Raw genomic sequence first — 15,324 nt, 5'->3', positions numbered from 1 at the left:
GCAGGCCCACGGTGGGATGAGCTCTCTTCTGCACGACCGGGGCCACCCCCAAACCAAAGACTTTCAAAGCTTGGTTAACTTTGATATGCAAGGTGGCCCAGGGATTAGGTCTGGACCCAAGGAATCCAGGGTCCACTGGAAACACAGTCACAGACTCTGTGACCACCTGGTAGGCACAGCAGCATCCCCATGCTGGCTCCTTTCCCAGGAGGAGTGGCAGGGCATCCATCTTGCTGCCACCAGCCAGACTCTAAATTTGGACTTGCCACTCCCCCACCTACACCATCCCACCCACTGCAGAGCTCTGATCTCTCTGTTGTAGAGATCCTTTTCACCTCTGAGATGCTGCAGTGCCCCGGTCCTCAGTCCGTGGGCTGCCAGGAGCAGGGTTTCCAGTAGGATCTGGGGGCTGCTTCCACCTTTCACCCAGGAGGAGCCCCTGAGGCCCTTGGGCTGAGGAGGTGGTGACAAGCAAACTGGGAGGGAAAGGAGGACCATGGAGTTCACTAATTAGTAACCACTGGACACACATTCTGGGTAGTGGCCACTGGGCATGCATTTGGTAACACCAGTGGCCTCCAGCGTGCTGTCAGAAAAAGGGCAGGGTTGAGCACTTAACTAAGAGAAGAGGTAGAGAGAGGAAAGGGCCTCTGGTCATTTATGTGGGCCTCCAAGGGGGAGCCCCCAATGACTGGGTCTCCTGTTAGCTGGGGATAAGGGTTTTTCAGAGAGGACCGCCCCCCACCCCCGGCCCCAGCCTGAGAACTTTTTCTCCACCCATCCCCCACTGTGTAATAGCAGTCCGTCGCCCTGAACACCACAGTCTTGTTCCCTGAACAGACCAAGGAAGCAGCCATTGTAACCGTACCGATGTGTTACTGACACACCAAACAGATAACACGATTGCAGCAAAAGGAATGATAAAGGCAGTGTCTGAGGAAAGGAGATTAAAAGTAAGCAACTGCAGACAGGAGGAGCGATGAGCATCTGCAAGACGGAAGATAGGGTACTTACTTGTGCATTGCGTGGAATTCCTGCCTTCCTATCTCACAAAAGCAAGATCAAGGAGGATGTCACAGGTGTGCCTGTCACGGGCACAGAGGAGCATGGGCAGGGACTTGGCTGAGGCCTTTGTAAAGTCAGAGGAGGGGGAGATGATGTTGGTGAGATGCATCCACAGTCCGGGGAAAACAGGAACAGGAGCACTGGAGGCTTAGAAGGCCCACCTGGATTTTGGGAGAGAATTAGAAAGGCAGAAGAGTGAAACTGCATCCCATTTTTTTTAAGTCCACACATTACATTTAGAAGTATAAGCGAGACAAAGGGCAATCGCCCATTCTAGTTAATACTGTCTACACACAGATGCGCAAAGTTCCTCTAAACAGAAACTGCCCTAGGCCATTTAGGCGTTTGATGACTCCTGATTCAAGAGACAGGGTCAGGAAGGAAATAACACACTGTAAGGTGAAGAAGGAAATGAGAAAATAGGGTTTGATTTATGGCGTTTTAGTTGACACACAATGGCAGGAATTCAGACAAGATGTAACAGAACCTAAAACCAGAGGCCCTTGTGAAGAGGCGGGCAATCCTGAGTGGGGAGAGGGGACAGAGGTGGGGAAGATCCCACACCAATAGCAGGACTAAAGCTTCCTGTGTGTCTCGCAGGTTCTGCATCCGCTCTGTGATTTGTTCGAATGTTGAATTCTAGTCCTCAGCGGGGTCACTTCTGGGCCCAAAGAAAGACAGAGTAGGGAATGGTCTGTGAGGAGCTAAAGGAAGGGCCTCAGATGAGATTCAGGGTCAAAGACCACACTGGGATTCGGGTCAGAGGTCAACAACTTCCCAGAGAGATTTGGAGCCTCTAGGGGCACTGGGTCCCTGAACCCCAAAGACAGGGCCAATAAAACATTCAACAACTTAATCCTAGAGCAAAGCCAACACTCACATTTAAAGTTCCAGCCCGAGACCAGAACTTTATTTATCTTGGTTCTTACCCTTGTCTCCCTGCCATGGCCACACTAGCCGTGTGCTCCGTGGTCCCCAAGGGAAGGCCTGCCATCCAAATGTCCAAGATGCCACCTTATTTTCAGTCTTAGGGTCCATCAGAAGCCGTTCCTATTCCTGGAAATAGATTTTGAAAATTTCCCCCAATAGTAAACCACTGACGACCTGAAGGAGGCATAACAGTTCTACCGAGGGAATCCAACTGAGAAGCACCCAGCAGCTGACAGCTATTCCTTGAATTAATTAATCAAGAACAAAACTCTGTGGTAATAAGACAAGAAAGCAACGGGCTTGTTATCCGCCTCGGCACAACTGGGGGCGGGGGTCTCAAAGAATGGGGTTCTTCTCTAGTTGACCTTCTACTAGCTTTGCCCAGGGATACTTTGTGAATCGCCCACTGTGTCAGGACCTCAGAGTTCCCTCTGCACCTGGAGTCCCTAACTACTTCCCTTCATCATTCTAGCCCTGCGATTTCTATCCTTCCCTGAACTATTACACACACACACACACACACATATTCTGCATTCTAGGGCAAACAAATTTCACATATTACATACTCGCTGTGTAAAGTGTTTTCCTATCATTTGTCCTCCAAGTACTTCTGAAACTCTCTAGAAAGGTAAGACAGGAGAGCTGAGCAGAGAGAGGAGACGGTGTCTGTTGTGTGGTTTAAAACCAAGATTTCCAAACTTGGCTTGTCATCTAAATCACCTAGGGAGTTTGTTTGTTTTTTAAACTACCCATTTCTGGGCACTGCATCCACCCCGTCAGCTTCAGTAGCTCTGGAGTAGAACCCCCCGCCCCCGCCTCCCTTCCAACCAAAATCTATATTTTTAAAGTGCTTCCCAGACGACTCTGAAGATCAGCCAAGTTGGGAAGCCACTGATTTAGGAACAACTGGAAGATCTCCATGCCTACATTATTTGGAATCCTTCATTTCACTTAGTCACGGTGCCTGAAATTAGCATCCACTGCAGCAGATGTATTTTTGGTGAAGGGGAGGCCTCCATTGAAAGGCTCAGGGTGAAGAGCGCCTCAGAGGCACTTACACTTTCACATGAGTTACACCACAAGCTGGGCATCCGGGGATTAAAAAAAAAGTACCACAGAAAGAACCCCGCCCGTCCCTGCCCCCAAGACCACCACTAAATACACAAGGCTGCCCTTGAGAGCTCACCAAGCCTTCTCTGGAAGGCCCCCAGTGATAGGAAGTCCCCGGCTTCACGAAGCGGCCCACCCCAAGGGTGTATTTACCAGCGTTCTCTCAGCCTGGCTGTACATCAGAATCTCCAGGGTTGCTGTCAGAAAATGGGTTTTTCAGGGACTTACCCCAAACCTACAACATCTGAGCTCACGCCCAGAGGGCTAGAATCTACTTTCTCGTGTTTTTTTTTAAAGGGCAGATCATCCACGGAACCACACCGAGCACTATTGTTTAATATGCTGACCTTCTCTGGGATCAAAGTGGCCATTCAGAGAGAGACTAACAGAGAGGTGATCTGGAGGCACAGACAGGGCTCTCAGGAAAGGGGGACGCGGTGGGAGGTTTGAATAACCAGAGGGGACCAGGGGGCCCGGAATGATGGGGAATGAGCACTGAAATTAGGCAGCTTGGCAAAGGACAGGAGGCCACTCAGCACTCATGACGCTTTCTGTGAAAAGATGCTCAGGGCCCGTGTCACACGGAAGTCCGGATCTTCCTGGTAGGCATTTTCAGGACCCCCTTTTTCATCCCTGCCTCTTCAATCCCTGGTTTGAATGTGTGCTTTCTCGTATTTTATGTACCCTTTGTAAACTGCCTTCGACCTTCCTCAAACAAGAGAATAATGAAACCATCCAACAAAATAAAAGAAACTCATAAGCTGAGAGACCCCATCTTTACTTTAAAATCCTGAGATTTGATGAACAAAACCATATTTACCCAGCCCTCTTCTTTGAGACTGTACTCTATGTTTTGACAGGTTCCCTCCCAGTGTCCCCCAGGAGTCTGGCCAGTCCCCACGTTCCATTACCAAAGGCTCACCTGACCACGCTCACTGGGTTGAGGCCAACCAGGACTGGCAAGAAGACGGCTGGGTTATCCGTGCCGTAGTCCATCTGGCCTGCCACAGAAGGGGCCTGATGGCGGGGGGAGAGAGGAGGGTATGATGAGTGGGGGTTACTCCAGTGTTTCCCAAGGTCCATCTGCATCAGAATCCCCCAGAATGCCTGTTAGAGATGCAGGTTCCCAGCCCCAGTTAAGATCTACCGGATCCAAATCTGAAGAGGCGGGGACCCCACGGACCAACATTGTGAACAAGTCCCCCCTGTGGAGGCTTCTGCGCAATAAAGTTTGAAAACTACTGAACTAAATTATTGCAAGCTCCTTGAGGTCAGTGTCCTGATCTCCTCATGCGCCTCCCTCCACACCCAGCACTGCTTGGATCTAGTTTCTGCTCTGGGAGTTCTAAGGGTCAGGGAGCTGGGAGGAAACCCGGGTCATCCAGCCCAGTGCTTCTCAAACAAGTTGCCCAGGAATCGTGCTGAAACGCAGACTCAGACTCAGTGGGTCTGCGGCGGAGCTGAGATTCTGTGTTTCTAACGAGTCCCAGGCGATACTTAGGTTGCTGCTGCACTTTCAGGAGCAAGGGACTAGTCCAGGGGTCAACTTCTTCTGTAAAGAGCCAGAGAGTAGCTGTTTTAGGCTTTGGGGGCCCTATGATCTCTGTCCAGCCACTCAACCCTATCACTGTAACGTGAAAGTGACCATAGACAATACGTGAACACAGATGGCTGTGTTCCAATAAAACGTTGTTTATAAAAACAGGCAGCAGCTGGACTGGCCTGCCGGCATAGTCTGCTGAAACCTGGGCTAGTCCGTCTATCCTGGTTGTTGAACGGACTGGTTCACAGTTATTCTGAGATGGGATCCCTTCCCCCTCATCCCGCATTCATTCAAGTGGATCCTAATTAGTGAGACTAAAATCAAAATTCCTTGTGCAAACCCCTTCTGTTTTTTAGAACCTACCTTGCCAATCTATCTTTCATGCTGTTCTACTCCCATCCCCCCCCAGTAAAATTGACCCACCCAGCCCACGTTCACACGGAGTCCCACTGAAGTGGCAGTGACACCCTCTTCTTCCCAGCTGCCACTTAGGAGAGCAGGGTGGGTGAGGTAATGCCACCAGGAAGAGCCCAGGGTACAGACCTATTACGTGGGGATGTCAGGCCCAGGACCAGGGAGGGAAGGGCCTTTTGCTGGATGTTGGGGTTTCATGGCCCCATGAGAAGGAACAGACAGAGGTCTGTGGGCATGTGTTGGTGCAAAACACAGACCTTCTTCAGTTCCTCAGCCCCATTCAGGGCACTATCTTCTGTCCCCTCCCTAGAGGCCACCTAGAGGATAGATTCAAGGTCAGTGGCACTGGTTGCCAAGCAGAAGCCTATGGTTTATCAGGGCAGGCTGCTGTGAGAGAAGGGGATGAAGGGAAAATTATCACTGAATGAGCACCTACCATTTGTCGGGCACCATGACAGACACTGTAGGGTTGAAAAGCTTAGCTACCCACAAAGGCCAGTCAGGAAATATAGGCAGGTGAAATGGGCCAAGTGGAAGGCAATGAGGAATGGTAGGGACCAAAGCAAACTGGATACAATCTCCATCTAAAAGCATTCAAATTCAATTTCTAAAAAAAACACTCTCCCTGCCAAACAAAATATTCGTAGGCCAACTTGGCTAACCCGTCACCTCCTACATGAGGTAGGTGTAAAGGGATTTCAGTACTAGACCTTTTATCAGCAGGCTAGAGGCGACCTGTCAAGGGGGAGAGGAGGTGAAGCGGTAATGATATTATCAACTGTCTTGGACTTTTAACACCTAGAGGTCAGAGGCTATATAACAACTCTCTTGGGCCAGTGCTTAAGCCAGCACTGCTTGGGAGCTGGCACTTAAAGTTGCCACTTGGAGATGACCCACTGGGGGAGCATGGGTACAGAGGTGTTGGCAATGGACTGGTGGGGCTCGGATGAGCTCAGAAGAAAAGGGACTCCATGGTGAGATCTGTCTTCTGGAAGAGGAGAGAGGACTGGAGGGGTCCACCAAGGTGTTTAGCTATGAGGACCTTTATGGTCCCAAAGGTCTGCTCGAGAACCGGGGATTAGAGTACTCCTCAACATGAGGAATGCCAGATGTGCCTTCTCCACTCAGGACCACCACCCCACCTCAAGCTCCCGAAGAAGGAAAAGGCCCAGATCACCGGGGCCCAGCTCTGGTTAGGGGAAGCAGACTCTTCTTTGTTGGGAACAGAAGAAAAATTGGGGAGACTCCTTAACCCTCCTCTTATCACAAAAGTGGACAGAGCATAGGCAGTGTGGTATAGCAGAGGGGATGCTGGACTCGAGAAAGAAATTTTAGTCTTACTCCAAATGCTGGCTTAGCTATTTATTCAAACCCTTACTTGTTCCAGGAAAGACTAACAGCAGCTTTGTTCTTGAACTGTAAATAACTAAGCAAATAATAGTAAATAAATAAATAAAATCAGTGTTATCTCTCAATTATCAGTTGGGTATATTTGGGTAAGCTACTGTGATTATCCTCAGTTTTTATCTCAAAGGTGTGTACACACACGCACACACACACACACACAGACTTACCCTGCACTTGGTACTCTGGGCCTATTAATGAAAGAGGATCTGGAAGGAAGATGGGAAGGAGGAGGGGAAGAGCAGAAACCCGAGGTGGAAGGAAGTCCAGGTGAGGAGTGATTCTAGGAATCGGTGCAGAAGGCCAACATGAAGAAAGGTCTCGCCTCCCATTTGCCAGGTTCCAGGCCTCAATCACATGTCAAAACTGTTTCGTGCCCAGCACAGTCCCACACAGTGGACACAGTGTCCTGCCTGCCTTTTCAGCCACACGAACCTGTCTGTCACAGTGTTTCTGCTTCCAGCTGTCAGAGCCTTATCTGTGCTGCAATGATGACTAACCCAAGTACCTCGGCCCCTCTGAGCACCGTCCCCTCTGAGCCTGCTACCCGTACTGTCTCCTGATCGCTAGGCAGCAAGGAACCCCAGGGGAGCTTCTGGAGTCCCTCTTTATGTGTGCCTAGACTCCCCAGCCCCTGCTTTGTCCCTGAAGAGGAAGACCCGAGGTTCATTACTCTTGCCCTTTCGTACAATAGCTTCTTTCTTGATGGCCTGGAGCCTAGAAGTGCAGGACCATGCCCAGACCCAGTCCCAGAGCAGCGAGAATCCCTGGGAAGATGCTCTGGGACCAGGAATGTGTCAGGGGGCCGAAGACCCGGGTCCTCAGGGTCAACAGAGGTCAGAGGGCCCAAGGCCGTGGTCTGATCGCATGCTCAACGCACACAGTGGCCCAGGTGTCTGTGCCCCACTTGCCCCACATCACTCTCCGCTCAGGAGGAAGACAACAGAGGCTTCAGAGCCCCGGGGGCGAGCACACTGAACTGGATATTACGGGGGAAGCACCACAGAAATAGAAACACTGCAATGAAGATTAGACAACAAAGTGCCTGCCCTAAATATGTTATCCAACTTTAACTTACATTGAGCAATGCACTTTTCCCATACAGCAGTTCACTCGCTAGATTAACGCTAAGAGGACAGCACTAACACCTCCTTCCTCAGGCCACGAAATGAGGGCTCAGGAGTCGTTGGTGGCCGAAGGTCACTCTGACAGAATTGGCGCTGACATCCGGGTTCCCACTCCTGACCCCACGCTCAGCCAAAGCAGGAAAACAGTGAAGATTTATTAGATGTTTATTGAATGAGTAAAGTAACTAACAAATCAGTACAAATTGAGAATCTCTCGTTCACACAGTGTGATAAGATTCGTAAAGATCCTTCCCTAACCTTGTTTCATTTGATCTGTTGTCACAACAGTCCTGCGACATTTTGGACTCCGGTTTACAGGTGGGAAACCTGAGACGTAGATTAATCGACTTCCCCAAGGCCACACAGTAAGTTGAAAAGGGGAGGCAAGATACCTAAAGTCATTCCTGGCTAAACTTCCCCCTACAAACTCAGTCCTCTTAGTAATTGCTGTATCTCAGACACATAGGCGACCCTCGATAAATAGTCCCTTAATAAATAAAAGAATGAATGAGAGAATGAAGGGAATAAATATCACATTATGAATGCGGGAAAGACCTAAAAGCTGACGCAGTCTACAAGTAGGAGATTGTTAAAACAATGATCTCGACCACTGTGCCCTCCGCGCTGGAAGGGGAATCCCCCCTCCCAACCGGATAGTCCATCGGGGAGGGGTGGGGCGACCGGGGCCGGAGACCCTCGCACCGTGCCTCTACCGTCGCCCCCGCAGGCTCGTGGGACGCAGCCGGGGGTGGGGCGGAGAGGAGATATCTGAAGGAATGGGGGCGTGCGGGGGAGCCACTCCTGCGAGGGTCGTGGGAGGAACCCTGAGAGAAAGGGGTGAGGGCAGGAGGGGGCGGGGGATGACGGCGGCAGGAACCCCAATGGGGAGGGACGGGGAGGGGCGGGGCGGGGACCCGCACGTCCTGGCCGGGCTGCGGCGGAGCGAGCGGGGCCAGCTCTGCAGAAGGAAGCGGCTGGCTCGCCGGAACGGTCACATCCCGCCGCAGGGGCCAGCGGAGACAGCCGCGCAGCTTCCCGCGCCGGGGACCCAGGCCCGCGGCTCGCCCAGCGCCCCTCGCTCACCCACAGACTACGCCGCCGTCGCGAGCTCTGGGGGCCCCGCAGCCCCGCAACCCGCGCCCGCTACGCCTCCGCCCTCTGCCCGCTGCTCGGCCTCGTGCTGCCCGCCTCGCCGGGCCCGCGCCGGGATGGGGTAGGGGCAGCACCACCAACTCGGGCGATGGGTCGCCCACTGGGCACCGAGCAGCCCCCCGAGGCCTGACCGACCGCGAGGACCGGCGGAGGTGGGTGTGGGTAGGGCAGAGCCGCGCACTAGGGATGCAGGGATGGGGAAGGCGTGGGGAAAGGGGAGTTCTGGGGTTGCTGTGGGCCGCGGGGAGCCCGGGAGAGTTGCTGCCCACTCGTGGGCTCTGGACAGTCCTTGACCACCGGCCCCCCACCAACTCCTGCCACCCCAGGAGCCCCGCCTGGATGTCCAGCGGATGTCCCAGTGCCTCCTAGCGGACTCGGTGGGGACCATGGCTACGCTGACGCCCCTCTCCCCGTACCTAAGCCCCACGGTCCTCCTGCTGGTCAGCTGTGACCTGGGCTTCGTGCGAGCAGGTGAGTGAAGGAGAACGGGTTGGGGGAGCCAGAGCCAGTCTGCGGGGGAAGCTGTTAACTGTTGACGTACTGGCACTCGCAGACCGGCCTCCATCTCCTGTGAATGTGACAGTCACTCACCTCAGAGCCAACTCGGCCACTGTGTCCTGGGACGTCCCAGAAGGCAACATCGTCATTGGCTACTCCATTTCCCAGCAAGTATGAATCACCCTTCTGCTCCCCTAACTTGTGTCCTTGGATCTCTGAATATTCCTTCAGTAACCTCCTCCCCCAACCCCAACCCCACCCCCAACCTCCACCCAGCAAGGGGAGAATCTGGGAGCTGGTGTTCCCTGGCTCACACTGCCCTTTCCATCTTACTCCCTCCGGGCGCTCGGATGTTGGAGAGTCCTGGGTTGAGCCTGTGGCCTGAGACCCGGGTGAGGCTGCCCCCCTCCCTCTCACTGTCTCCCTGCAGCGACAGAATGGCCCCGGACAGCGTGTGATCCGGGAGGTGAACACCACCACTCGCGCCTGTGCCCTCTGGGGCCTGGCCGAAGACAGTGACTACACAGTGCAGGTCAGGAGCATCGGCCTCCGGGGAGAGAGCCCCCCAGGGCCCCGGGTGCACTTTCGAACACTCAAGGGTTCTGACCGGCTGCCTTCAAACAGCTCGAGCCCAGGTGAGGGTCTCAGCTCTCCCCCACGCCCTAAAGCTTGGCATTCTCTGACTTTTTATCTGGACTTTAAGCCCCTTGTTTACTTCTCCAAAGCAAGCAACAGTCTAGCTTAGATGAATAGAAGGATGACTTAATTCGTTGTACTGCCAGGAAAGGAAGGAAAGCAGGTTGGCAGGCGACGGGGGTATAGACGCGCTGGTAATGAATCGTTTGGAGGAAGGGCTTCTTTAAGCTTCCTTTTATCCAACCTCAGTTCACAGCAGCTGCAGCCTGCATGAGCAAGTACCTGACCTGTAGCCCTCCGGGCGCGTTTTGGCCTCTGAGCACCTGTCCGTCAACAGCTTCCCAGAGAGGGGCTACCGGGGGCACCCACGTGATGGGTCTAGCCGGACTCTCATCCCCAGTCTCTCCATCCTTAGCTGTCTGCAGAGACACAGCTCTCTAGCTGCTCCGCACAACCCAGAGTCCGTCTCCTTCCTTCTCAGGTGACATCACAGTGGAGGGTCTGGATGGAGAGCGACCGTTACAGACAGGGGAAGTGGTCATCATCGTGGTGGTGTTGCTCATGTGGGCGGGTGAGTACGCAGCTGGACAGGGAACCAGTAATTGAGGGAACGGCCTCAGTGAGGGTGGGAGGGGGTGAATGTTGTTGGGAGAAAGGGGAAATATTGGGAAATGGAGGGGGAAGATGAGATGGATGAGCAGAAGTTTGGAGAGGAGAGGAGGCTGTGGGGAGCTTGAAGAGAAGGATTAAGAGGGTGGTGCTTGTGGTGCACGGGCACCAGGAACTCAAGGATTTTCTTCTCAGATTCTCTGTAAACTGGGGGTCTCTCACTTCCCTTTGAGGCTGTGCCTGGGGAGGTCAGGATCAATGCTCAGATCGCATTGTTGTGTTTCAGCTGTAATCGGGCTGTTCTGCCGTCAGTATGATATCATCAAGGACAATGACTCCAACAACAACCCCAAGGAAAAGGGCAAGGGGCCAGAGCACAGTCCTCAGGGAAGGCCAGTGGGGACCAGACAGGTAACGTGGGGCCAGTGAGGGAGGGAAGGGGGATTTTGCCTCTAGGAGCAGCCAGGGAAAAGGGAGAAGGCCGAGGAGGGGCCGGAAAAGGGAGAATGAACATTTGGCATGGAAGAGGCTATGTTCTTTCTGAAATTAGAGACTCAAGCCATTTTAATTCACAGAAAAAGTCACCATCCATCAATACCATAGACGTATGAGTGAAGACACAGAACCAGAAGAGAGATGCCCTAACAACCTGGGGATGGGGATGGGGTCAGGGAGAGCCTAAGGTGATGATCTGCCCAAGACTGAAGGATCCCACAGTCTCCCAGAAGATAATGACACTCCCACAATCTCAGGCCTGGTACCCATCCTCTTTCCACTGTGAACAGGGCTAGAAGGTAGGTATGCTAGGGTCTGTGCCCCTGGACCCGGGGAGTGGCTCTCAGATGGGATGTGTCTTTCCATCCCCCAGGTCCAGGGGAGAATCACTTGTTCAACCCTATCCCATTAAGTCCCAAGTGGGGCCCCAATTTCACCTGCATCAGGACTCTCAGCATCCCCAGCTGCCCCCACATTTTGCCTCTGGGTCTCAGTGAGGGGTTTTTGTGGGTACGCCCCCTCCCCCAGCAAATAAAAAAAGACAGACACTGCACTGCACTACTCCAATGTCTTCCATGGAGCCTCAGGTGCTCCCCCTCTTACCTGGCAGCACCCCCAGCTGCTGGTGATCTCACCCCTTGGACATTTTCCAATAAAGGTTTTGGGCAAACTGGAGCTGACTGTACAGTATACTGTATACTATGCTGAAGGCATTTCCACACCTTCTCTCCTCTCACTACAAGGGCCCCTCATTCCACCACCAACTTGACAGGAGCAAACTCTCACTGTAAGGTGTTTGCTTTGATTCTCCAGCCTGCAATGGGTGTAAGGGGGTTAGAAAGGGGTACGGAAAACTGGAGCCCTGGTTACTTTTGCTTTGTTGGGTTAGAAAGGGGAGAAGGAAAGAAGAGGATATAAATTCTTCCTGCGCCAGTGGAAACTAATGTTAGTCACATGAGAGGGCCAGTAGCCTTTTGGTCTTCACATCAGCAGCCCGGCTCCTCACCATTTCTTCTTCTGACTCCTCCATCCACCCTGAGCTCATTTTCAGAAAAGGACTGAACCACTGTGTCTTGGGACAGATGAAAGAGCAGCTACACTAATGGATCCCTCGGTGCCACGTGCTCCTCTCGTGCGTTCCTGTGCCTATTCCTCCATGCCTTTGCCTTCCCTTTTGTCTCTGTTTCTGTTCATTCAGTCAAAGGCAATAATAATTGTAAAGCATAAATGATTTTATGCTCACTTTTTGCCACTATATCCAGAGAAGGATTCTGGAAATAAAGCTGAAGGGTTCAAACGCCCCTGTCAAAAGAATTATAATTTGGGCCCTGTGGCCTATTTGTTTTCTGTAAAAATAGGGTCTGTTCTCTACTCTTCCCTAAGTTCCAAGCGCAGCTGCTGCCAGTGAAATGCCAGTTAACATTTGCAGCCACAGTGGGGGCAAGGCTTCAGAACCCAGAGTCTGTCTGGGCAGCATATGGTCCACTTCCTGGAGGGTTACAGGTGTTCTCAACTACAGATCTTTCCAGAGGAGGCTTATGAATAACTCTTGTCTTCTGAATCTTGATCTCTCTGGTATGTTACAAGAAATTAAGCCAATAATGCTGAAAGACACCCCAATCCAAAGCTCAGCAAGTCAGTATCTTTCCTACTTAATCAAGCCCCACACCCAGGTATCACAAGACAACCTTCACCAATCAGGTGAGCCAATTTCTGATTTGCCCTCTACCCTGAACCATGAAAGTATCCTGACCTAATCAGCAGTCTTTAACCCACCACTACCCAATTTGGAAGCAGCTTACCTTACCTGTCCCTGGTCACTGGTTCCAAAACACTCATCTCTCAGGCTGGACACATCATTTCTTGGGACAGGAGTGTCACAGGGTACAGAGGCATGGAGACAGGGAGGTGGAAGTTGAGAAGGAATATAAAGGGTGTTCAAATGTGCCAGCTCTGGATTAAATCCCAGTTCCAACCTTAACTGACTTGTATCTTGAGCTAACGGCCCCTCTAATCCTGAGTCTCCTCTTATGTAAAATGATAATGCTATCCCCTTCAAAAGGCGACTTTGAGTCTTGACTGGTTTAGCTCAGCTGGTTGGGTGTCATCCCACAAAGCGAAAGGTCGCCAGTTCAATTCCCAGTTAGGGCACTTGCCTGGGTTGCGGACCGCCCCCCCCCCACACCCCGTGGGGGCACATGCAAGAGGCAACCAATCCATGTTTCTTTTCCCCTCTCCCTCCCTTGCCCCCTCTCTAAAAAAATAAATAAAATCTTTTAAAAAGGCATCTTTGAGCGCAAATGAGATAATGCACGTGCAACACTTTGCAACAGTAAACCTGGCGGACACACACTGAGTATTCATTCACTCTTATTAGCTTTGTGATCCCGTGCAAGTCATATATGTAACTCATTCGGATTCAATTCCGTCAACTGTAAACGGTCCAGAATAGCAACTGCCCTGCTTTCCCTCAGGGCTGCTGAGATGAAAAGAATGCACTGGGTCACGATGACGTACATCAAAGAACGAGAAAGACTGCGATTACAGAGTCCCCGGGTTTGCAGCAGATGCTGAGCGAGGATAGAGCTTGAGTTTGCGAGCAGCGACGTAATTGGTCAAAGAGATAACTCATCAAGTCCTGGCCAGGTCCCGCCCTAAATCTCATTGCGCCTGCGCACCTTCTGTTTTCTTCGCGGCGAACCTACGTGATGACCTTGCGACGCGAGTTGCGCTCTGGTCGTATCTGCGTCAGCGGCGTCGCCGCCGCGTCTGCGTGGCGGGTTGTCCAGGTAACCACCGGAGTTGTCGCGGTCTGGTGGCATCTGAGAGACAGGTGTTCGTCATGCAGTTGAAGCACCTAAGAACCCTGCTGAGCCCTCAGGTGAGGAGTTGCGTGCCTTTTCCCTCCCCCGCCCGCCTTAACGTTCCAAGAAAAGTGGGGGACTGAAGTTTAATAATGCTGAGCGCCTACTGTGTGCAGAAAACTAAAGGCTATAGCGACTCTGCTGCGCCGATAGTGTTCAGTAGGCGAGATTGACCGCCAACCCCTGCAGCTTTCACTGCGTTTCATTTAGCATCAGTTTGGTACCAGGCCCCGTGCAGGGGCTCGAAGGGATCCAGAACTAGTTATTGTTCCTGACTGCAAAAGGCTCGGACTACAGGGAGAGGCGTGCAGGTAAACAAGGAACAGAAACCTACACCGAGTTAAATAAGTGCTTTAAGTGCAAGCCCCCAAAGAGGCAGTGCAGAAGACCGCACTGTTCGTTCTGATGGTGAATATCTCTGATGCAGAAGAGGCTGGGTACTGGAGGAGGAGCCCCGAAACGTGTTAAAGAAAGGCAGAGTTTGGAAGTCAGGAAACGAGCATTCAAGTCCAAGCGCCACCACTACTTTAAATATTTAAATGACCTGATGCCTCTGGCCTTAGCCCTTGTCCCACAGTCTCTCTCAGCAACTCCCCTACTCTCAACCTTAGGGGATGTAGGAAGAGTTGGAGGAGGTACAGTAACACAAAAGAACATTGTGAACTGCAAAACAGTGTAAAAAAAAAAAACGGACAGAAAAGAGAGAGGGACATTCAAAATCCAAAGAACAAAATAATGCAAAACTAATAATAGTGCCTGTCATAATTGAATGTTTAATAGCATAAGTAAAGAAGTTAGGATCGTGGTTTTGAAGTCCGACACACATGGATTTAAGTCTTGGTTCTGTCACTTACAAATTGTATAGGTAAATAAGCAAATTACTCAAACCTCTGTGAGCCTCAGTATCCCCACCTGTAAAAGATGCATAATCATGGCATCTACCTCAGCTAAGAGATAAAACAAGAAAATGCATATCAAACACTAATCAAAATGCCTAGTCTGGCCCAGCTGGGACATTTGGTTGGTTGGAGCGTCGTCCTGTACTCCAAAAGCTTGCAGGTTCAAACCCCGTCATGGCGACATATTTGGGTTGCAGGTTAAATCCCAGGTTAGGGCACGGGTGGGAGGTAACCAATGGTTGTTTCTCTCTCACATGGATGTGTGTCTCTCTCCCTGCCTCTCCCTCTAAAATCTGTAAATATATCCTCTGGTGGGGATTAAAGGAAAAAAACGCCTAGTCTATGGTAATGGTAAGCCCTTGCTCAGGGCTAGCTATTATTGTCCTGTTTCCTACTTCATTTAATCTTCACGACAGTCCTGTGAGGTACATGTTGGGGAGAAAGGAGAATTGATTGATTATGGGAATCAGGAAAGCTTAACAAAGGATGTGGCATTAGGAGAATAGAAGGAAATTAGGAAAGAGAGATGTGCCCATTGCTCAGTCAACTGCCCCCTGAGTCTGCAATTTAAAATTCCT

General features: G+C 51.6%; 2 protein-coding genes across 2 annotated transcripts in view; both read left to right on the top strand.

Moving 5' to 3' along the window:
* The first annotated feature begins 8,489 nt into the window (after positions 1 to 8,489).
* Positions 8,490 to 12,225, top strand: FNDC4 (fibronectin type III domain containing 4). Its single transcript, XM_028517301.2, has 7 exons — positions 8,490 to 8,897; positions 9,072 to 9,216; positions 9,299 to 9,414; positions 9,674 to 9,878; positions 10,361 to 10,450; positions 10,775 to 10,899; positions 11,064 to 12,225. Exons 2-7 carry the CDS (start codon positions 9,096 to 9,098, stop codon positions 11,097 to 11,099), a joined length of 693 nt encoding a protein of 230 aa, XP_028373102.1. The 5' UTR covers positions 8,490 to 8,897; positions 9,072 to 9,095; the 3' UTR covers positions 11,100 to 12,225.
* Positions 12,226 to 13,693: 1,468 nt separating this feature from the next.
* Positions 13,694 to 15,324, top strand: part of IFT172 (intraflagellar transport 172) — a 32,790-nt gene continuing 31,159 nt past the window's right edge. Inside the window, exon 1 of the mRNA XM_028515680.2 lies at positions 13,694 to 13,864. Within this exon, the coding sequence (XP_028371481.1) occupies positions 13,826 to 13,864 (39 nt within the window). The 5' untranslated portion in view covers positions 13,694 to 13,825. The remainder of the gene's footprint in view (positions 13,865 to 15,324) is intronic.

The sequence above is a fragment of the Phyllostomus discolor genome, chromosome 6, assembly GCF_004126475.2.
Source record: "Phyllostomus discolor isolate MPI-MPIP mPhyDis1 chromosome 6, mPhyDis1.pri.v3, whole genome shotgun sequence".
Classification (NCBI taxonomy): Eukaryota; Metazoa; Chordata; class Mammalia; order Chiroptera; family Phyllostomidae; genus Phyllostomus; species Phyllostomus discolor.
The sequence above is the reverse complement of the archived record's forward strand: the minus strand, read 5'-3'. Positions and strand labels throughout refer to the sequence as shown.

Bases quoted from the DNA above. Each gene is read 5' to 3' on its own strand.
- FNDC4 (XM_028517301.2), top strand. From the start codon at position 9,096: ATGTCCCAGTGCCTCCTAGCGGACTCGGTGGGGACCATGGCTACGCTG. The intron at 9,217-9,298 runs GTGAGTGAAGGA...TGGCACTCGCAG, and splicing joins CCTGGGCTTCGTGCGAGCAG to ACCGGCCTCCATCTCCTGTG. The intron at 10,900-11,063 runs GTAACGTGGGGC...TTTAATTCACAG, and splicing joins GGCCAGTGGGGACCAGACAG to AAAAAGTCACCATCCATCAA.